Here is a 22,870-nt window from a genome sequence, read left to right as displayed (position 1 = left end):
TCATGCTGAAAATTCATGCTGTATTCTCTAATAGTCCTGGAATTTTCATGAATCCATACATGACAATTTTTTTGATTAATAATTCCTCTTGTAAATGCAGTTTCATCTATCCACACGAAACGAAGCAAAAACGAACATATCTCTAAAGAATTTTTTTGGTTTATCGATTCTCTACACGCTCCCGAAGTTTGATCATTTAAATTCGGGACATCCTGTATAATTTGTTTGCTAACATATGAGCTGAAAATAAAGTATTAAATAATCAGTGATTATTTCTCGTGATTAGAACATATGTATCTTTATTCCTAATCATCACACTCTGTAAATATCTGCATTAAGAATTACATTATGATCCTTATAGTATGTACATAAACTTATTTTATTATTAATCTTATAATTTTGATTCCAAGTGTATATATTAATTTATTGTAAATAATATAGCGTATAATTGAATGTTTAATACAATAAAATAATCTGGTAATGTTATATAAAAATGTATCAAATTCTTATATTTAAAATAGCAATGCATAGAAATTATAAAAAATTAATAAAAGAGTAATTGAAAAATAATAAATCATAATTGTAACTGTAACATTTCAGAAACGTTAGCTAGTTACTTTTTGAAAGAAAAATACTGCAACTAGTTTCACAAGTAACTTTCTCAGTCGTACTGAAAATACATCAAGAATGTTCTCAAGTGGGCCAAACTATACCAAGTTGAAAACGCATTTGCGTCTAGCAATCAACCGGCTGAAATTGCTAGAAAAGAAGAAAACAGAGCTGGCACAGAAGGCGCGTCGCGAGATTGCTGATTTTATTGCCGCTGGCAAAACGGAGCGTGCTAAGATCAGGGTAGAGCATATTATTCGCGAGGACTACATGGTGGAAGCGATGGAGCTGTTGGAGATGTACTGCGATTTGTTGTTGGCACGTTTTGGTCTTATCCAGCAAATAAAGTCAGTATTGTGGCTCTATGGTCGGTATTCATAGTCTGCTCCTATTTTAAGACTGCCTTAAGTAATATCTTAAGATGCTAATACAGTAATATGGCTCTGAGGATGATATTCATATTCATTCTTATTTTAAATCCATCTGAAGTAATGTCTTAAAGCTCCTGATGTAAGTACTCAGGAGCCTTAAGATGCTAATACAACTTTGTGATTGGCTTGCAACTTCTTAAGATTGTACTTAAGACAGTCTTAAATATATAATGTATATGTATCACAATGACTTGTAATGATAACTCATAAATATAATATAGATCATAAATATAATATAAATAACGTATATTCCCACTCATATTTCCTTCAAACTTTTTAACAAATAAAATCGATTAATAATTCATTAATTAAATAACAATTTACTTTAAAGTAAATTATTATTCATGTATACACAATTCTAATTTATTATCTATTCAGAAATCTTGATGACGGTTTGGCAGAAGCTATATCAACTATTCTTTGGGCGGCGCCTCGCATCCAGACAGATGTGCAGGAAATCAAGGTGATAGCGGACATCTTGACATCCAAATATGGTAAACAATATACAGAAGCTTGCCGGGAAGAAGCAATTCAGACTATATCAGAAAAACTGAAGCACAAAATGAGTGTGCAATCACCATCAAAATTGCTTGTGGAGAAATATTTAATAGAAATCGCCAAGAATTACAACGTGGAATATGAACCGGATCCACAAATAATGGCAGAAGCCCAGGATGCGATGTTAATTGACATAGGAGGGGAATCAAGGAACAATCTGGACACAGCCAGTGGAGGAGGAATACCTCATCCTCTTGGCTTCATAGGTTATCCACAAGCACCTCTATTACCCGATCCTGGATTTCATTCGAGCGTGGTAATTTAAATCTATTTTTTGTTTAAAAAATGAAAAAAATACTAATATAATATGTTTAGAAATTGGCAAGCTGAATTTATGAAATTGTTTAATAATGATTTCTAATAATTTTGATCGTTGCATTAAAGATATCATGTTCCAGGATTCGGAAAAAGATACTCATACCTTAGGATTTGTATCCCCAACATCTCCACCTTCTATTGAGAAAGATCAGAATACTTCTTTCAATCCCACTACACTTTCGTACAACATACCTCTAGATAACGCCAATTCGAATAAACCCGTAAGTAACTTGTGTTTATTGTCAATAATTTCTTAAATTATATTTTTCTATTGGTATAACAGTGATAATAAACAATTTTTTTAGTTATAATATTTGAAAAATCATTAATTGTAGGAAGATTTACCACCACCGTACCCGTCTGACTTCCCACCTGATTTAAATAAACAGGTGAAGTCATAGAATTATCATCTTTATAATTTTTGCTAAATAATTATTAAAATAAACGAAGATATTTGTCTAAAATATGAAAATATTCTCGTAAAATTCTACTAAATCACAAGAACATAAGTACAATTATATTTTCCATATATAGTCAGATGAGAAACCAAAACCCCAGCCAAGATCCAAGATACCAATAAACAACTATCAACTTCCGGATCTGCCAGCAGTGCCGACAGAGAATAATGATTCGCCCGCGAATTTATCCGTGAATGATGACATTGATTTTGACGACTTGATGAAACGATTCGAGGACCTGAAGAAGAGGAAGTAACGATTAATAGAGAGTTAAAAGTAACGTATGTGTAAAACGTGTTATTTTGTTATCACTTTATCCTCGCAAGGTGTTGTATTTAGTAGTGCCTTGTGCAAAAAGAAAAGGTCTAGGAAATTTATGTCAGTCTACTAAGCTTTTGCAATAAAGAAAATAAAAATATATAATTATGCTCTATCTACGAAGAACGTGTAATCAAATACACATAAATTGTTATATTAATTAACGTGTTAATCTTTTTATCATTATTACATATACTCCATAATATTTATAATAAGTATATATAATATTTTCAAGTTACATTTTTATGAGAATGATCTTCCTATTTCTTACTTCTCATTTTATTTATTTCTTCTACAGAAATTATTAGATAGTCGATTATTAGATGTAAGATATCTGTACAATGTTATCAGTCATCCCAATCTTCGCATCTCTGAAAAAAAAACCAATTGCATTAATTGTAAAAAATATTAAATTCTTTGTATTTTTAAAATTCATTCTCATAGAATTTTTTTAATATCCTTTATTTTTTACTAACTATAATTTAACTTTATTAACTAAAATTTTATTTTTTGATACTAAATTAAACTTCTGTATTTACTGTATACTTATATTGGTAAATATGCATTTTAGGTGACACATCACCGATTTAAGTGTCTTTTAGATATGTTGTAGAGGAGAGTGTTTTAAGTGATTTCCTGCAAAAATTGAGTGGGAGATGGCGTTGGTTTAGGAGATATGATAAATTAAAGTTTCATGATAAAGTCGAAGCATACGACTTTCCACGCAAAGCGATTCTCACCCCCGACTCTCACCTCTCTCCCCTGCAAAGAGGCGCACGATTCTCATCCTCTCTCCCCCCTGCAAAGGGGCGCACGACTTTCAGCGTCTGATCAGTGGATGCTTCAAATCGGTGATGTGTCATGTATATTTACCCTTATATTTTTTTTTAATTTATTCTAAGAAAAGAAAAATTCTAAGATGTCCATACATTTGTTAAATTTAAATTATTAATAACCCAAGGAGTACCAAATTGTACAAATATTTCTATAACTGTTATGCCACTAGATTGTGATCCTTGGAAAATTTGTATACATACTTCCTTTCCTTTATCAATTAAACAAGTCAGGAGATTTTCCGAGAAGTAACATGTGTTCTGTCTCACATCTGAATCCAAATAATGAAAACATTCTATGACAGCTTCCTCTATCAAATCCTGTAATTCTGGATTGTGTGTATTACGTGTCATAAACTGAATGATCGAGACTTGCTCAGGATATCCCCTTTGATCCACCTATTAAAAAACCAGAATTGAGAAAATCAGCCTATCTATTAAGTTTTGAAATAGTCTATATATTTACCATATTTAATTCATTGAAGAAACATTGGGTGATGCACTATAATAAATTTAAATAATACTTTGTGTTAATATAAATTATTAAATTATTATATTGTTATTAAACAATTCTAAAAAAAAAACTATATTAGCTCAAAAGATTTCTATTACGATGAAAAGACATATCATTACTAACTTGGAAACTAACAACAAAAAGTATAGAAAATATTTTAGAATAATACTTATTATTAGAGAGAGATAAAGAGATATTTTTCTTCGTTATTTCTTTAGTTTCATAAGATTAGAGATCAGAAATTTTTAATCTTTGTGTACAGTGTTGTGACTTCTGCACACTGGACGCGGCAAAACGACTGCATTCAGCAGAGAAAGCAGCTTTGCAACTGTTGTAAAATTCTTCAATATGATTAGTTTATACATTTACATCCATAAGGAATTAAAAGTAAGAACCAACTACATAATTGGAGCTCTGTTGGTATATCTTACTTGTTCTTGTTGCTTGCCATAATTCTCAAAGTCGTCATACGTCTGGTCATAGCTCGATCTACCAGCTCCATTGGAATAGCTGGAATCGCGATTATTGCTGCTACGAGAAGAATGACTGCTTTTCCGGTTTCCGTTTGTATAACTAATGGAATAGCGTCGATCGTTAATATGTTTCTCTGATCGTTTCCACGATTCCTTAATTATTACATAAATATTAAGTCGGCGGTACACGATGCTTGTTTTCCTACTGGATTGCTAGTTGGATTAGAATCTTGCCATCCCAATACGTACCGTGGCAAGAATCTAAATCCAGTTAGCAACAAACATCGTGCGGCCGGCTTTAATTATACTGGTTTTAATATTTTTAGTTATTATCTAATCGTATCAAATTATTCGTGGATGATTATTCCATCTTATTTCACTACCGATTCTCATTAGGGTCTTTCCAAGACTGTACATTGGAGAATTTGTTGCCGCCATTCATAACAAAGAACCTTGTGCCAAACAAATCTACGCTTAAAGAGTCATCGTTATCGTCGCCTTCACTCGATGAATCATTATTGCTATGATTGGTATCAGTTTTAGATCGTGCCTTGCAAATCTGCATAACCTTCTGGTATTGATCGTGTTGAACCTGCTGGACACCTGATCTGCATTTTAATGACTGCAAACATATAAAAATTTGTTGAAAGAATTGATTATTATGTATTTTTAGTCTCAGCGATGCTGTAACCTTCAAGTCTCATAATGCAGAAAGCTTGACGCTTAATTGACTACCAACGAGATACTGGGTGCGGTTCACTTGATGATTCTACATTAGTCGCATCGCAGCGTCGCAAGGGTAGCAAAAACAATAAAAATCGAACATTTAGCAAAATTCGCTAAAGTTTTACTGAAAAGAATTCCAAACTGAATAATAATTTTAATGAAATTTCAATGAAATTTTTCTATTGGGGAAAATGGGAATTTCCATTTACAAATTCCAAAGTGATTTTTATACGACCTTAAGATTTAAGATTACAATAACATCGCTACGTAACGCGTTATTTAAAATTTTACAACTTTTATAGAACATTTTTCTCAAAAATGCTTTATTTTCGTGTTATTTAACCATTCTGAAACTTTTGGAATATCTATATATATTTGTAATTTTAAAATATTTAAAACGTTTATTGGATACAATATACAGGGTGTTTCCAAATTAAATGGCAAAACTTCGGGAGCGTGTAGAGGAGTAAAAAACTAAGAAAAAAAGTCCTATAGACATATGCTCCTTTTTGCTTTGTTTCGCAGGAAATCACGAAAAAAGAAAAAAATATATTTAATTTATTATTTTAATTATTTTATTTATAAACTTTTTAATGAAGATTTTGTTCGAAATGTGCACCTCTTGCAGCAATACAAGCATTGCATCTGTCAAACACGGCTCTTGTAGCAGCCAGGCACTGTTCTTGCGATATTCTGTTCGCTGCAGCTACGATACGATTTCTCAAATGTTGCTCTGATTGAATAGGCGAAGAATAAACTTCTTGCTTCAGAGTACCCCATGCATAGAAATCTAATGGCGTTAAGTCGGGCGAACGAGTTGCCCAATGTACTGCTCCTCCACGTCCAATCCATCGTTGTGGGAATTTTCTATCTAACCAGGTTCTAGCGACTCTGCTGTAATGAGCAGGGCATCCATCTAATTGAAACCACATTTCAGTACGTTGTTGTAATGGGATGTTTTCTAAATAGTCAGAAAATTCATTCTCCAAGAAATTTAGAAAACGGTCCCCATTTAATCTTGCAGGTAAAAAAAACATTTTTTTTCGATTTCTCTGAAACGGAGCAAAAACGAGCATATGTCTATAGGACTTTTTTTCTTAGTTTTTTACTCCTCTACACGCTCCCGAAGTTTTGCCATTTAATTTGGAAACACCCTGTATACTAATAATAAATATTACTATTCCACATTTTTCTCAAAATCAAAAAATAAGTAAATACATTTTATATGACCAACAGATCTCTTTCAATTACTTACATTCGCTGATTCTAACAGCAGCAAGCAAAGGCTGCATAGAACAACAAAAATTATTCTTGTCACCATTTTCATGCGAGCTCTATCCTCTCAAATGAAACCTCCTCACTTTTTCAACATGTATTTATGCAATAGCTTTAAAAATGCCTGTATCACCAGTGAGACAAGTTGATAGAAATAATTATTGCAAAACAAAATATTGTTCCATGCCTCCGGATGGAGACACGCTCGACTACTCTCTTACAATTATTCTAATTACTGATCATATTGCCGTGACCATCGTTACGAGTAAGTCCTTTGTGTGAGAAAATCACTGGATTGTCAAAAAGAGAAAGAAACAAGAAAAGGAAAAAGATCTAATCATGGGGAAAGTGAAAGCTTCGTGAAGGTACCTTCGAGCGATCAATTCTTCAGCAATTGTTCACCGAAGAAGATATAATGTACATCAAGTGCTTTGTAAGTACCTGTATTATTACCGTAAAATATCCTGTGAGAAATGTCTTTCATGAAAAATGATTAAATTATGATATATTCTTCTGACATGAAAATTGTATATACAAGATGAGGATACAGATCGAGGAAAGCAATAGATCACGAAAATGTTAAAGTGATTAAATTATATGTTAATAAATTTCTTGGTAAAAATTTTTCTTAGAAGTCTTTATATAATTTTCACAATTTCTATATAAATTTTAGAACTTGATGTGTGTTCATTTCGAATGTTTATTTTGTATGTTTTACCACAGACAAAAAATGAACCTGTAAAGATTAACAAAAGTGCCAGCCAAGATTTTTATGAAAATAAGATGCAATTTTTCTATACAAATTATTAATCAAATAATCGATAACACAGGCCGACAAAATTTAGGGGGGGGGAGGATCTTGTGCTTTGAACATTAAAAGATGTTTCCGTAGGATTTTGATGCGCTGAAAACAACTATATTGTCCGTTTTTTTCCATCACTCTCCATTTTTTAAATAATCGCAAAAACATTTTTTTTCGGAAGTAACTTTTTATTAATTTTTTCTAGCTAAACAAAGAATGATATCGAAGTCTGTTTTGCAGCATTTAACTCAGAAATGTTAAACGGAAAAAAACGGACAACATAGTCGTTTTCAGCGGAAAATCCTGCGGAAATATCTTTCAAAGTTCAAAGCACAAGACACCTCCTAAATTTTGTCAGCCTGTGTAATTAAAAATAATGTTCAATTTTATTATTTAAACGTTGATGCTATAATAAAATATAGGGGAATAAGATTTAATTTTTTTGTTTTTTGTATTTATAATAATATATTTTGTTGACATTATACTTAGAATTTTTCAGTATATTAACAAAAATCTATCTAATCAACGAAACAGTTTTTAATTCTAATTATTTTTCATATGAAAATCTTAAAAAACGTTAAGTCGAAATAAATTTTGAATGTTCCGAAAACGGAGCAATATATGAATATTCTACTGTTATTGTCTGATGCAAAATCGATTACTGATTGAAAATAATAAACGAAATTCTTAAAAAATAACAAATGAAATTCTTTTGTAATATCTTGCATTTTTAGCTCATATTACATATTATTTTCAAATTTATTCTTTATTCGGTCTATGTTTGTTCCATTTTTCTTATTGCCCTTATTATTTTTATCTCCGAATACAATTCGATGGAATTTCATTAACCTTTACAGGACGGGAAAGCCACTATTAAAGTGGCACTGAAACAATGTCATCTTTTGAGGCAAGAAATAAAATAAAAATAATGAATAACAAATCTTATACAAGGAAAAGTGATAAGACTTTAAAAATAGCTCCCGTTCTCTAAAGGTTTAATTCTTAAAAGAGAGATTTCTATAATATTTAGAAATAATAGAATTGTATTGTAAATAAAAGAATAAAATTATAAGAAGCCAAAATTCTATACCTCTTTAATTATCTAAACTTTTTTTTCGTAGCTTCTTCTAAAACTTTTTTCACTCGCGATTACGTTGCCAATATATGATGATAATACAAATGGAAAAATCACACCGATACATACAAATAATATTTCGACAATTTATTCCGCTATGATGTTGAAAAGGATATCAGACCAATCACCAGATGGAAGTCGAATAGATTTTCAAATAAGGAATCATCGAGGACCAGGAACATATGTATTCGGTTTTGATACTGGACATGGGTAATACATTGCTCTGCCATCATTATAATTGTATTAATTATTGCGTACGTAGAACCAATAAATCGATTAAGGAAAATTTCATACAAATTTTCAAGAAAACAATAATTGAAAAAATCAAAATACGTATATAACTCGTAGAAAAAATAGACAATACATGTCGAGACGGAAGCGTCAAAGGTCGATATGGTTTTTATGATGCCAAGGGGAACCTCAGAATTGTCAACTACATAGCGGGCCCCGCTGGTGGTTATCAAGAACGCCATCATGAAACCATCACTCACAAATCTGAAACTTAACGCTTGTATTTATCTCAAATACTTTTCAAAACTACTAGTTCATGTATACCTATTATCAGACATTTTACGTTCAGTAGAAAATAACTATTGCTGAAATAGATTTTAAATTATGCAGATTATATGGTATTTGACAAATCGCGGTATAGAATTGACCTATCGTTTTCACACCTTTGTAAAGTTTTACAGTGAGTCAAATTGATGCAAATTGATGTTGCCATTCTAAAGCTATCTGATACGAACAAAAAAATATGGAATATATTTTGAACATTATAGAATGTGTTTTATTAATGATAACGTTGGACTAAAAAAAATCATTTTTAACTTTTTTAAAATTTTACGTTAAAACTTTAAAGTGATATTTCTAAAATATGATACTTCCAAATAAAACACATATCCGATTCATTGCCGGTTTTTGTAGAGTGTGCATTTTTCCGTCGTTAAGAAAAGAATCTTAACTTGTGGCTTGAAAAAATTTTAATTAATAATAAGACCAACCTTTATCTAGGTATGTTCCAACACTGATCACAGTTCGATTACACGGTTCGATTTACGCCAAAGTTATAACATCGATTATAACTACTGACGTTAGATGCTGTGTAAACTACTTGACAAAGTTACTACACATTGATGTAATAATTTCATCGTAAAATACCGTTAACAGGACATCTAACATCAGTAGTTATAATCGGATGTTGTAACTTCGGAGTAAATCGGATCGTAAACGTGGTTTATAACCTTATAGGGGCAAAAGGTGGCTTGGTGATTCTGTGCATTAAAACAGATGCCCGTTTCTACCAATGTAGATTAACTTCAATTGCAGTTCAACTTGCATTTCATCTTTTTCTAATTCTTAAAACTAGAAAAACATAAAGAGATAGTTGAACCAAGATTAAAACTAAACTACATTGGAAGAAACGGGCATTAATGATCGAAGCAAATACAGACAGTCAAACATATTGATGATGTAACTTTGCAAAATAGAGAATTAATAAATAATAACAAAACCATTCTCACACATAACGATAAGGTTAAACAGGCAGAAATTAAATTAGCAGCATTTTTTTAAAACACAATGAACCTTTTAAAACTGCGGATTACTTAATTTCATCATTGAAATATACGTATATAAATTCTAAAATTGTTTAACATCCTACATCGTTACAACTTGACAAGGGTATCTATTAATATTTATATTTACTGCCAGTAAATTATTGGAAGTTAATACTTTGCTGATGCTGAATCCATTGCGCATATGCAAAAAAACCTGACCCATATCGGACCCACTCCGAGGCATTTTATATAAATAATTATTGTCTATGATTGGGATTAAATCGTTTATTTAACAATAACAATTGCTATATACGAAAAAAATAACGCAAAAAAGATGTAAACGTCATATAATATACAATACCAAATATATATATATATATATATATACACACACATATGTGTACACACACACACATACACACACGCACGCACGCACGCACACGCACGCACGCACGCACGCACGCACGCACGCACACACATACACATGTATATGTGTATGTATACACAGGGTGTCCTGGAATTTGCGAATCAAAATACCACAGCAAGACAATTTTAGAAAAATGAAGTAAAAAAGTTATATATACAATTTTTATTTCAAGCAGTAGTTTTTGAGATCTAAGGTTTCAAATATAACCAATTATATTTAGACGGCCACCTGTCCACGAATCGAGCATATGGTAGCATTATAGCGTTTTCCCTTAGTTACACTAGTGCAACACTTATATCGTTTTCCACTGAGAAAACTGGCGCAACACTAACGCCGTAGGGGTTTCGATGAAAATTGCACTAGTGTAGTAATAGTGCGGTTCAATGGAACATATCATAAGATATCTATTTTATAACACTCCTAAAAATATATATAACTATGTTCAAACTTAAATTACTTATTTTACAATATTCTGATTTATTTATTTATTTAAAACATTTTTTTAAATTAATTTTTTACATTTCAAGAGTTTTAAACGTCAAAATATCATTGCGTGGCTATTATTAGAAACATCAAAACTAACACAATGTCATTATTACGACATTAATTAGAATAATGTAATACCATATAATAACGTAACATTATATCTTACCACAACCTCAATTTCAACTTGCACTGGTCTCCACTGACTTCAAAGACGGTGACGAAAAAGTTGAACTCAGTGCAAATTTTTGCATCAGTTTTATCAATGGAACATTAAACACCAAAAATATGTGAACTGGTTTTCACAGTGAAACAATAAATTGCACTCAGTATGTACTAATGTTGCACTAGTTCTCCCAGTGGAAAACGCTATTAGACAGTGTAGCGTGTTTCCATGGCTGGCCGTAGACGAACTCATTTGATGTACCGTGTTTCCGTGGCTACGGTGTAGTGTACATTTTATGTACAAAGTAGGATTTTGCTATACCGTTACAACAAAGGAATGATGTGTAGAGCCAGTATAACATTTAAAATTTGAAAAAGAAAATCAACCGGGAGCAGGAAGACTTCACTCAGTGCATCTCAGGAAAAACGCTATTAGTAAACGTGCACTTCAGCGTTCAAACGTAGTCTGCAAGTGATCATATTTAAACTCTTATTATTTCACAAAACTATTACTTAAAATAAAAATTTATAAATAACTTTTTTACTTAATTTTTTGAAAACTTTCTTACTGTTGTATTTTTATTCGTGAATTTCGGAATACTCTGTATATTGAGTATGTGTAAGTTTATGTGTTACATATTTAATCCATACAGAAAACGCATTTGTTGCCCGTGTGCTTGCGCGCACTGAATGGATTACACAAGAGTATAAATCAAATGTATACGTATCTGCTGTATTCTTTTTCGTAATCTTCTTTCTTGTCACTCTTCTCACCCAAATCGTATAATCTGTTTCTTCGATTCTTGTTTTGACACTTCTATTTTTTTACAGGAGCCATCTCTCATTTTTTTTTTTTTTTTTTTTAAATTATTTGTCCTTTTTCGTGTGCTCCGTACCATACGATGAACTCTTGCTTATTTCCGACATTCCGAGAGTTTTGTACATTAGCGCATAAACTGTAATTGAATTTGTTCCGTTTAAAATGATAAAACATTTATATAAAATGAATTGAGGTACCTTTTCTAACTTAATGACATTGTATATACAGGGTGTCTCAGGATGAACGCCAAATATTTCATGTGCTGGTAGAGCGGACTAAATTGAGTCGAAAAGTTTTCTATCATTTTGCAATTATCGCAATAATTAACAAGATATTAATTACTAAACATCGCCGAATATTGGTTTTCAATAATTTTTTACTCAAGTACTATCAACTTTACAGAAAAACAGCAGGTGACAAAAATTGTTTATTTTCTTCTCAGAGTTCTGAAAATTTTTTCAGAATTTTTTTTAGTACATTTTCTCATGTTGGTAAAAATAGTTGCCAATGAGAAATGTTAGTATTGCCACTGCAATACTAAAAAGTTGACAAATAATTCTGAAAAATTCTTAGAACTCTATAAGAAGAAAATAAATAATTTTTATCTTTTGCTATTTTTCTATAAAGTTGATAGTACTTGAGTAAAAAATTATTGAAAACCAATATTCGGCGATGTTTAGTGATTAATATCTTATTAATTATTGCGATAATTGCAAAATGATAGAAAACTTTTCGACTGAATTTAGTCCGCTCTACCAGCACATGAAATATTTGGCAGTCATTCTGGGACACCCTATATACCTATATACATATAAAAAAAAAACGTAAGCAATGGAATAGCAAGCAAATCAAACAATCAGTTTTAAGAAGTCTAATTCAATCCGTCATATATTTGCACACATATATATGTACAAGGTGTTAAAAAAACTATTCAGCATTTTTATGATAAATAATACACACTACTGGGTGCGTTCAGCAGAACGCAACAATTTTGCAACAGTTTTATGATTCTTCTTCTTATTGGTTAGTGGCGCCTCTCATGTATGTTGAGCGGAGACAATGACTGCGTTCAGCAGAACGTTTGTTTTGCAACTGTTGGAAGTTTCCTTCGCGCTGATTGGATCATACTTTTAGATCTAGAAGAATGGTCCTATCTCAGCAGACAATCATAAAACGGTTGCAAAACTGTTGAATCTGCTGAACGCAGCCAATATGGCCAGATCACGTCGTTGAATTGTACGTAAGCGTTGATTGGTGAATAATGTTGTCCTAGCGACCGCTGAATAAACATGTTGAGACGTTGAGTGCATTTAGAACCGTTCAGACAATCACAAAACGATTGCAAAACTGTTGCGTTCTGCTGAACGCACTCACTGTATTGAGTAAAAAAATCTTACAGCATTTTTCACTGGCAGAGCGCATTGAGCACTCACTTGTTAGTGCATTTTAACCCTTTCACTGCCGAATTAAGCTTTTTTCAGCAGATTATCTTGAAACTTTTGTTTACCTACGTTTTTTGATTCACTAATTCCGAATCTGAAGTCAGATTTTGCAAATTCAATATGGCGGATCAAATATGGCCGCCTAGTATCACCTAGTATAAATATATCATCTAGTAAACTAGTGAAAATTTGGATATTTTGCAGTAGATTCATTTTTTGGGGTTCTGATAGAGATATAAAATAAAATGATAAAGATATTATCAAAATTCAAAATAGCAGCTACAATATGGCTGCTTGATAAATATCGGTCATTCCTTTTTAGCGTTATCCAGAGCTAATGACGTAGACATAGGGAGATTCTAGCTCCTCTTTTTAAAATTTTTTGTTTTTTATTTTTTTAAATGTTTTTTAGTTACTTTTTAATATTATGAAAACAAGCAGATACACTGTGAAAAAACTAAAAAAATAAAGCTTATATACGCAAAAACTGAAATCTCGATCGCTTTATCGCAGAATTTATTGTTTATAAAAAAAATCTAACCTGCAACAAAATATAAAAAAAATATGTTTTTCTGCGACATTAGAAGAATATTTGGTCAAATTTTTAGATTTCTATACTCAATACTTTCCAAATTTACAAGGCAAAATCGTATAAAAAAGAAGTGGGAAGTATACTTCCCGCTGGCAGAAAGGGTTAAAGCCGTTATATACAAATCGAGGTAAAAATGTACATTTAATAAAAATATAGAAACGAATTAAACCGCGAAATTCTCAATATATTTTATTGTGGTATTTGATAAAATATACATTGGGTATTTTATTAATTGAGATATCTCACTTCTACATTCAGATTAAGTTAGTGTACAACAGCTTTAATGTGCACTGAGAGCGCACCATTTCTGCCAGTGAAAAACGCTATTAATGAGTATAGGTCAAAAGCCATTTCTGAGATATAAACATGTTAGCATCATGAATTATGACTTATTGGCTTCTACGTTTCGCATGCGATGTTTAATTCAGTGGTTTATAAACCACGTTTTATCTTCATCTAATTTCCATAAATACTTCATAACAGAAGATTTCATCGGAAATCACTTATAACTGTGTAATTGTATCAAATAATACGTTGATTCGCCGGATAATTAACTAATGGTATGTTAAACACACATTTTCTGTCTAATGGTATGTACTCTATATTTACCATATAAATGCTGAATAGTTTTTTTAACACTGTACATGGTGTAAATAATAATATGTAAATAGTACAGGATGTCCTGCAAATACCGGATTATCTTTTAATAGCGTATACTTGAGATAATTTTGAATAAAAAATCCTAATACGAAAATATCAAGACTATAATACTTTTTAAATTAATAACGCGATTAAAGTTTACTAATCACGAAACTAACATTTTGCGCGCTCAGGTATATTGATATAATAAATGATAAAATTGCGTTGACGCGATTAATTTTCTCTAAGGTACACGAAAGTGATTTGAAGCTGAACAATCTACACGCGAGTCAGATCTTACGGTAACATGTTCGGTAGTTTATACAATAAAATTACAAGATAATTTAAATGAATGTATATCGATAAAATTTTTCGTGCAAAATTTTAATAACTTCAAGGTCATTTTAACATAAGATAGTACTATTGGTTTAACCATGAGTGTACATATCAAGGTCATATGGAAGTGCCATTTAAAACCCTACAACTTTCGTCGGAAACATTTTTCAAGAAAATGTACATTTTTTGAAAAATGAGCCCAATATCATCGTTCTGTCTACTATTACACCCTATGTTTACGTGCGCGCACGCAGATGTGAGTGCGTATATGTGTGTATATGTGTATATTCTTGCTACGTCTAGAATTTAATTAAAATATAACTTTTAATGTACAATTATACAATAATTATTTTTTATCAATTCTTCTTACTGTCAATTGCTGAATGTGAATAATATAGTGTAACTAGAGTTGAAAATAATGATAATGTAATTAAGTAAATATAAAGGATACTACTTACATACAAAGATAACCCCGACCGCGATAGTAATACCAAAGATCGAACCAGATAGCAGGAGCCTTAGGAGGTAATATAGCATTGGTACAAGAACAACTATCGCCCAGCAAATGGTGTTAATAAGGGAATAGTATCTTCTTTTTAGCATGAACGAACCTATCCTAGGTACTCCGCTCGTAGCAAAAAAATCACCGGTCTTATAGAAGCTCTCCGTCATACGGTCCTATCAAACAAAGATTTCATCTCGTTACCGCGTCATATTGGGTTTAAGTAATAAACCAAGTCATTTAACAAAGATCAATTCTCTTGTTGTTCTACTCAATTTAATCACAAACTTATGACCTCTTCATCCTAATGCGCAAAGAAAAAAAAGTCCAATGTTTTTTTGCACTTGAAAATACTCAAGTTGAATAAAGTGTAACTTAAGCAAATCAATTACAATACATTATATAGTTCTATCTTTATTGAACAGATGACTACTCAACTCTTTAATTTAATTCAGATTGAGCCTTTTTACTCAAACTTGGAAAATATGTACCAATTACAGAATTATATTTCTATCAAAATAGTACAAACTTTTCCATCTGATTCAAGGAGAAATGGAAATTTAATACTACCTTTTGCTGATAAAGCGTCTGCAGCCATTCAGCAGCGGCTTCGTCTCCTTCCGGTACTTCCTCGATTGGAATTCTTTTAGCATACATATGTCCTTCTACTCGTTTTCCCAAAAGGAGATTCTTCATAGTTGGTTTCACGGGATCAGATGGCTTGAATGCTATCTGAATATCATATATGGCCGTTGCTTTGCCTCTCATATGTGGAATACTGGCGGTAAAGCCCTTTGTGCGTGGCGTTAAATGATATTTTAATACTGGCAGACCTTTTTCGGTGGCAAACTTCTGACTAGCTTCTAGCTTTTTCGGCGTAAAGCGCGTACCCTCGGGATAGAGCAGCAACTATAATTAATTTACATATCCATTTTTATAACTATATAATTATTTTTAACAGAACATCAAATACTTTGAAATCATTAGAATTATTTGCTCCGAATTAGCTAATACGCAAGCGTTTAGATTTAAAAAATGGTAAGACATACTCACCCACATTGTGTCAGGATACTCAACAAGCTCCTTGATTTGATGTTTAATATTCTCTTTATCTTTCTCCCAACTTCTCTCAAGGAAGATACTCTCAGCGAATTTCCATGCCCATCCTAGTGAAGGTATATATTGTATCGACTTCTTAGCATAAGCTTTACAGTTCTAAAAAATATATATTTGTCAAAACAAATGTTCTTGTAGCAATATACATATACACTGCTCAAAAAAATTATGGCATAGAAAAATTGTGGGCAAAAATTGGCCAATTTTTGCCCACAATTTTTCTATGCCATCATTTTTTTGAGCAGTGTATAAATACATTTCGTACGCACACACGCACGAACACACACATATATGTATATACATATATGTATATATAATCATGTATTTAAAAATTTATTTTTAAAGATTACATACACCTAGCAATCTCACGCGATCACATAGTAGCCAACCTATCAACCAATCGGTTTCATAACTATGATTCATCAGAAGGTAGCCATGTTCATTACCGAAATATTTATCAAAGTCCTCCTTATCTATGTATAATACCAGGTCTGATTCTGCCCACCATTCTGCCATAAATACTAATTCTGGTGGAGAAACGTTTAGAATATATTATTTTTTTAGAAAAAAAAAAGAAAAAAAAAGTAATATGAAACAAATAGACTTACGACAGTAAAAGGAATAGCAGAGATAATAGTTGATCTTGCGATAGAAGTACTTAGAAAAGGGCTTCAGTCCAAGGTATAAAATGCATTGGAAGAAATTTATTATTAAGCCGGATGTAAAAAATGTGATGGCAAACAAAAGGTGTACCACCAACCATTGCTTCACAAAGGCAAGAATTCTCATTGTGATAAGCAAATAGTACTAGACCGTATGTTTTATAAAAAACATAAATGTTTGGTTTCTCTGCCTGCAACAGAAGCAAATCGACAAGTGTTTAAAGATAAAAAGATAGAATTGCTCACATATAAAATTCTTTACAATTTCAATTTCTTCATAAAATTCAATAAATACAATTGAGGGGATGGGCCGAATAAAGGCACAATTTTACAATTAGACCCTTTTTCTGGAGATTAACTTTTTTATATAATATTGATCGTAATAGAGAAGTATTGTAACATATAACATCTTAAAGACATTACATACATTCATTTGATACTGTACCTATTTGTGTATAGCAAGTTATTCTAATTTTTATTAAAATCAAGATTTTGTAATTAGACCTTTATTCCGCCCATCCCCTCAATTATAATTATTATACCCATAATTGCCATTATATAAAAGGAAAATATGAAAATTTCAAAATAATGTTTATTGTGTATGACATTAGACAGTTATATGTGCAAGTATATACAAACAACTTGCCTGAGAGCGAAAAAAATAATTGTAGCATCGCTATGTATAATTTTCTGATCACTGGATGCTGTTACATATAATAGAAATTATAATGTACTGTTTTTGTCAATTGGCTTATCAATTAATTTGGCATGAAAAAAAGAGCAAATTATATGATAAAAAGACAAACTATATAAATCATATGAAATAAACACAAATAATAACAAGTAGTAAGTATACTTTTACTTGGAGAGATAAGTCAGATATAAAGATATAAAATTATTACATATGCAACAGGTTTTTATGGATTCATTTGTTTTTTTAAACAGAGATAAACCATTTTAACCAAGTTTATGTTAAAAACTATAAATTATACTATACAACTATACTATGTCATTTGTAATACTGACGAAACGAGCATTTCATATTTTTCCATTTTCTTCGTTTTTTTCATACAGAACAAAAACTCCTTCTCCAGCTGGAATAAAAGAAAAAAATGCAAATAGCTATGAGAAATAACAAATCTATGTTAAAAACCAAAAAAATTGTAAATTAAAAATTTTTTATTACCACATAGGTTATTTCTTCACATAATATAAATGATTCTAAATATATACAGGGTGTCTTTAACACATTACATCACCCATCATGAGCAGGTAGAGTGGACCAAACTGAGTCGAAAAGTTCTTTACCATTTTGCAATTTTCGCAATAGTTAACGAGTATTAATTACTAAAAATCGCTGAATATTGGTCTTCAACAATTTTTTACTCAAATACTATCAACTTTACAGAAAAACAGCAAGAGACAAAAATTATTTATTTTCTCGTTTTTTTTCCAGTTTAGTCCGCTCTATCTTGCTATGATATTCTGATGCGGTAATTTCCGGACACCCTGTATAAACAAATATATATAAATATATATAAACAAAAAATAGTTTCCCATATTTGAATAATGTATAAGAATGTAACCTACAAATTATGATTTTGAAGTTTAAACTTAGATCGTATTTTTACATTCATCTTCCTTGTAAGCTTCGAAGTCATAATTTGAATATAATTCTCATTATATTCTTATAAATTATTCAAATGTGGGATACTACTTTTGTATGGATGTATATATATATATATATATATATTTAAATTCATTTATATATGTAAAGAAATGACCTACATGATAACTGTAATTTACAATTCGTTTTAGTTTTTCATACAGATTTATGATTTCCCACTGCTATTTGCGTTCTTTTTACTCTGGAGAAGGATTTTCTATTCTGTATAAGGAAAATGAAATGAATAGAAAGACATAAGAAATTGACGAATCATATAACGTTTTCGACCCGGCCAGGTTTGCACCAACCTGGATGCAACTCGATCGGGTCGAAAACGCTAATAGTCGATTATTCTCCTCGAATTCGACTGTTATTGGTCAAATTCTTACAGCTTAAGGCTTAAAACTTTATTGTAGATCCGGACTTAGGTTTGTTCTACAATAGGGTCGCAAGCCCTATTGTAGAATACATATATATTAGAAGATTAACGAAGAAATTAACGAATCAAAGTCGATTATTTTTTTCATATTCAACTGTGATTGGCAAAATTCTTACGGCTTACGATCCTATTGTAGAACAGGCATTAGGGCTGCCGCACATAAAATTCCGTAACAGTGACCGTAAAACGTAAACTTAAGCCGATGAGCCAATCAGGATATTGCTTTAGATCCACGTCATCTAACGGAAATGGAAACAACAGTAAACTTGTCCATAACCTCGCAATAAGGCGAGTTTCAACCGATTGAAATTTGCCTTATGGATAAATTTACTACTATTTCTATTTCCGTCAGATTACGTAGATCTAAAGCAGTATCCTAATTGGCTCATCGGCTTAAGTTTTCGCCTTACGCTTACTGTTACCCCGGATCTACAATAGGTGTTTTAAGCCTTAAGCCGTAAGAAATTGACCAATTACAGTCGAATCCGAGGAGAATAATCGATGTGATTCGTTCATTTCTTATGGCTTAAGGCTTAAAACTCTATTGTAGAGATCCGGACTTACGGAATTTCTTGAGTACAGTAGGCTTGTTCTTTTTGGCTGAACTTTTGCACCAGTTCATCTTTCTCCCTTTTCTCTCCAGGAAGAAAGAAAAGGAAGAAAGATGAACTGGTGCAAAAGTTCAGCCAAAAAGAACAGGCCTAGTGAGTCATCGAAAAAAGTGTTGCAACCTTTGGGCCATGGCACACAAAAAAACTTAAGCAGTAAAATGTAAGCAGTAAGCGAATTGACCAATCACAGTAGAGTCTATAAGGCCATAACATAAGAGTAGCGAATCCAACATGTTGATTTCCTTACTGCTTACGTCTTACTGCCTTAAGTTTTTTGTGTGCCAGGGCCCTTTCTGTGACCCACTGTACTCAACTCAGCCACTGAAACATGACGTCATAAGCAAGAAATAACACACTGATTTTTTTAATCTCATTTGTAAATAACGACAATTTAAATAAAACGGAATAATGAGATCGCTGTAAAATACTTTTAAAAATTCTTGTAAAAATCCTTATTCTTCCTGACAATCAGTAAATAATTGAAAAAGTTCGTGAAGTAAAAATATGCTAGGCATGTATATTGCGTATAAAATATAGTAAATGCACTTTATATACCTTTTTTTATGACTATTTACTGATTATGGCGGGGGAGGATAATGATAATCTCGGCCCATTTTTACAAGTATTTTGAAAGAATTTTATTATTCTTTGTATCCAATTTGTCTTTATTTATAAATGGCGTGCAAGAAAAGTCAACGTATCACTTATGACACATTTCTCACTTATGACATCATGATTATAAAACTGAGATAATAATATAGCTGAGATGAGTATTCAGGAATCTTGAACTTTTTATATCAATGTTCAATAAAAACAAAATATAAATCTGTAAAAAAATTTCATGATTTATAACATTAGCTTCAATAAAGATCAAATTCGCCTTACCTAAGATAATTTAAATTAAAAAATTAAATTTGACATTAAATTCTTAAAATACTTTACTATATTACAATTTTTTATCGTACAAGTTATACAAACTTAACAAGTGCTAATGAAAGAACAAATCAATAGTTATTATCGTGTAAAAAGACTAGGTATAACATTGCACATAATGACAGCTGATTATAATTTGAAGCAAATTTCTGATTAGTGTCGTTTCTAATACCGACTTTATATTGGCTTATAAAATTTGGGATAAATTGGTCACAAATGTTGTCACTACTTTGAATGACTATGCATCCTTGAAATTGGTTTTCCTGGTCTTCTTACACCATCATAATAATAATAATATTATGCAATATTTTATAAGTTTCTTCCAAACAATCCCAGATATCAGAACTATACCTGAAATTAACACAGACTTGGCACTGTGAAAAAACGACTGTCATCTAGAAAATTAATAAATAACGAATACATGTATATATATAATTTGATAGTGATAAAAGTAATAAAATTTGACATGTGCTTTATCGTGTAATGTAGAACATAAAACAGATTACATAAAACACAACATTCTTTGAAAGTTTCATCATATTGGGATTAATAATACATATTTGACGTACGTCATGCTCCACGATCTCATTTGTCTAGGAGTACATTCCAAAACGTTCTCTTCGAGGAAAATTTTACTCGAAATATAGTACACATAACACATACTATAATATATAGAGTAAAATCTTCCTCGGAGAAAACATTGTAGAATGTAGCCTAAATTTACAAAATGAGCAGAATAAGCGTAACGTTTAAAAGAGATTGAGGCATTTTTATCATAGGCACGCCGCAACGAAAACGTAAATCTCTGATAACTCGAAAGATTTATTTTTATAAATTGTACAAAGCGGACGAAAATGTTGGGTCTTACCTTAATTCAGCATCCCAGGCAAGAGAAAGCGTGCGTGCGGAAGAGAGCTGTGCATGTGCCAGGTGTAGAATACGGATCAAAGTGCGAAGTTCGACTAACAGTGAATTGACGGTGCGTTTTTGTGCGTGCCTCGACAGTGCCTTGACGTCGGCGCTCCGTACTCCGTTCCTCATCAGAAGAATCAGGATGCCTCCATGCTGTGCGTTGGCGAACACTAGCAATGTGCTAGCAATTATCATGGTGGAAGAAAACAGATGAGATAATGCGCATAACGGCAATTCAGAGGAATCAGCTAACCAATCAAATTTTGGTGCTAAATTTGGTCCTACTGCGCATTAGGGTGCGGTTACATGGATTGATATTTTCTGAGTAAGGGTGCTATTACATGAGCGCGGAAACGCGGAAATGTGGAAACGCGTAACCAATCAGAAGCAATTCCCTGTTATGGTTTCGCGTTTCACCGATTACTGATTGGTTGCGCGTTTTCGTATTTCCGTGTTTCCGCACTCATGTAATAACACCCTAAGGGTGCCATTACATGAGAGCGGAAACACGGAAACGCAGAAACGCGCAACCAATCAGTAATCGGTAAAACGCGAAACCATAACAGCGAATCGCTTCTGATTGGTTACGCGTTTCTGCATTTCCGCGTTTCCAAGCTCATGTAATGGCACCCTTACGGTACGTCTTATGGTTACTTGCCTAATTTACATCGTGCACTTGATATGGATACGAAGGCTGTGTTCCAAATTTACTGCCAACACTGCTACAGTTTACGTTACGTGAACTATAGATTTTCAGTACTGGCAGTCAATTTTGAAACACAGCCTAACTAGTAACTTTCTATTGAATTATCTTAATTTCGACGAATCGTGTAAACATATATATGATATGTGTATTTAATTAATCATTTTGATGCATATTCTACCAATTTAGTACATCATTCTGTAAATACATTGCTGGAATTAAAATAATTTAATAGAAAGTTCTAGTTAATACGCGTATCAAGTGCTCGGTGTAAAAGAGGTCATAGGTTGCGTGAGATATTGGTGTGATAGTATATAAAGACATGCAAATCAATGCACTGGAAAAACAGCGACCTCTAGTGACTTCGTCGGAGTTCGAGCTTCGCTTTAGGATCCCCTTAAGGGGAGAGCATGCTC

The 22,870-nt window shown here is 31.9% G+C and overlaps 4 protein-coding genes across 4 annotated transcripts; 2 read left to right on the top strand and 2 right to left on the bottom strand.

Annotated features, from left to right (window-relative positions):
• The first annotated feature begins 667 nt into the window (after positions 1-667).
• On the top strand, positions 668-2,826 carry Ist1 (increased sodium tolerance 1-like protein). The gene is made up of 5 exons (XM_018459034.1): positions 668-956; positions 1,419-1,854; positions 1,997-2,137; positions 2,252-2,305; positions 2,451-2,826. The coding sequence occupies exons 1-5, from the start codon at positions 688-690 to the stop codon at positions 2,628-2,630; spliced, it is 1,080 nt and encodes a 359-aa protein (XP_018314536.1). The 5' UTR covers positions 668-687; the 3' UTR covers positions 2,631-2,826.
• A 127-nt stretch (positions 2,827-2,953) lies between these two features.
• Positions 2,954-6,619, bottom strand: Obp59a (Odorant-binding protein 59a). The gene is made up of 6 exons (XM_018459121.1): positions 6,494-6,619; positions 4,896-5,134; positions 4,471-4,612; positions 3,992-4,027; positions 3,730-3,924; positions 2,954-3,063 (listed from the first exon to the last, which is right to left on the bottom strand). The coding sequence occupies exons 1-6, from the start codon at positions 6,563-6,565 to the stop codon at positions 3,040-3,042; spliced, it is 708 nt and encodes a 235-aa protein (XP_018314623.1). The 5' UTR covers positions 6,566-6,619; the 3' UTR covers positions 2,954-3,039.
• Positions 6,620-8,207: 1,588 nt separating this feature from the next.
• On the top strand, positions 8,208-9,088 carry LOC108729659 (uncharacterized). The gene is given in 4 exon segments (XM_073512052.1): positions 8,208-8,222; positions 8,437-8,660; positions 8,799-8,813; positions 8,815-9,088. Coding segments are annotated over 4 exon segments (396 nt in total). The 3' UTR covers positions 8,957-9,088.
• A 2,824-nt stretch (positions 9,089-11,912) lies between these two features.
• On the bottom strand, positions 11,913-21,974 carry LOC108729808 (1-acyl-sn-glycerol-3-phosphate acyltransferase gamma). Its single transcript, XM_018459120.1, has 7 exons — positions 21,708-21,974; positions 17,137-17,381; positions 16,883-17,055; positions 16,466-16,627; positions 15,983-16,321; positions 15,369-15,588; positions 11,913-12,037 (listed from the first exon to the last, which is right to left on the bottom strand). Exons 2-7 carry the CDS (start codon positions 17,315-17,317, stop codon positions 11,949-11,951), a joined length of 1,164 nt encoding a protein of 387 aa, XP_018314622.1. The 5' UTR covers positions 17,318-17,381; positions 21,708-21,974; the 3' UTR covers positions 11,913-11,948.
• Positions 21,975-22,870: the final 896 nt, after the last annotated feature.

Source organism: Mycetomoellerius zeteki, unplaced genomic scaffold, assembly GCF_001594055.1.
Source record: "Mycetomoellerius zeteki isolate Tzet28-1 unplaced genomic scaffold, Tzet1.0 scaffold79, whole genome shotgun sequence".
Taxonomy (NCBI): domain Eukaryota; kingdom Metazoa; phylum Arthropoda; class Insecta; order Hymenoptera; family Formicidae; genus Mycetomoellerius; species Mycetomoellerius zeteki.
Note: the sequence above shows the minus strand (reverse complement) of the source record. Positions and strands in the feature narration are given on the sequence as shown.

Coding starts and splice junctions, on each gene's coding strand:
- Ist1 (XM_018459034.1), top strand. CDS start 688: ATGTTCTCAAGTGGGCCAAACTATACCAAGTTGAAAACGCATTTGCGT. Junction 2,138..2,251: donor ACGCCAATTCGAATAAACCC/GTAAGTAACTTG, acceptor CATTAATTGTAG/GAAGATTTACCACCACCGTA. Junction 2,306..2,450: donor CACCTGATTTAAATAAACAG/GTGAAGTCATAG, acceptor TTCCATATATAG/TCAGATGAGAAACCAAAACC.
- Obp59a (XM_018459121.1), bottom strand. CDS start 6,565: ATGAAAATGGTGACAAGAATAATTTTTGTTGTTCTATGCAGCCTTTGC. Junction 4,613..4,895: donor AAAGACCCTAATGAGAATCG/GTAGTGAAATAA, acceptor CTATTCCATTAG/TTATACAAACGGAAACCGGA. Junction 4,028..4,470: donor ATGGCAAGCAACAAGAACAA/GTAAGATATACC, acceptor AATTTATTATAG/TGCATCACCCAATGTTTCTT.
- LOC108729808 (XM_018459120.1), bottom strand. CDS start 17,317: ATGAGAATTCTTGCCTTTGTGAAGCAATGGTTGGTGGTACACCTTTTG. Junction 16,628..16,882: donor ATCGCGTGAGATTGCTAGGT/GTATGTAATCTT, acceptor TATATTTTTTAG/AACTGTAAAGCTTATGCTAA. Junction 12,038..15,368: donor GGTCGGGGTTATCTTTGTAT/GTAAGTAGTATC, acceptor ATTCAATTACAG/TTTATGCGCTAATGTACAAA.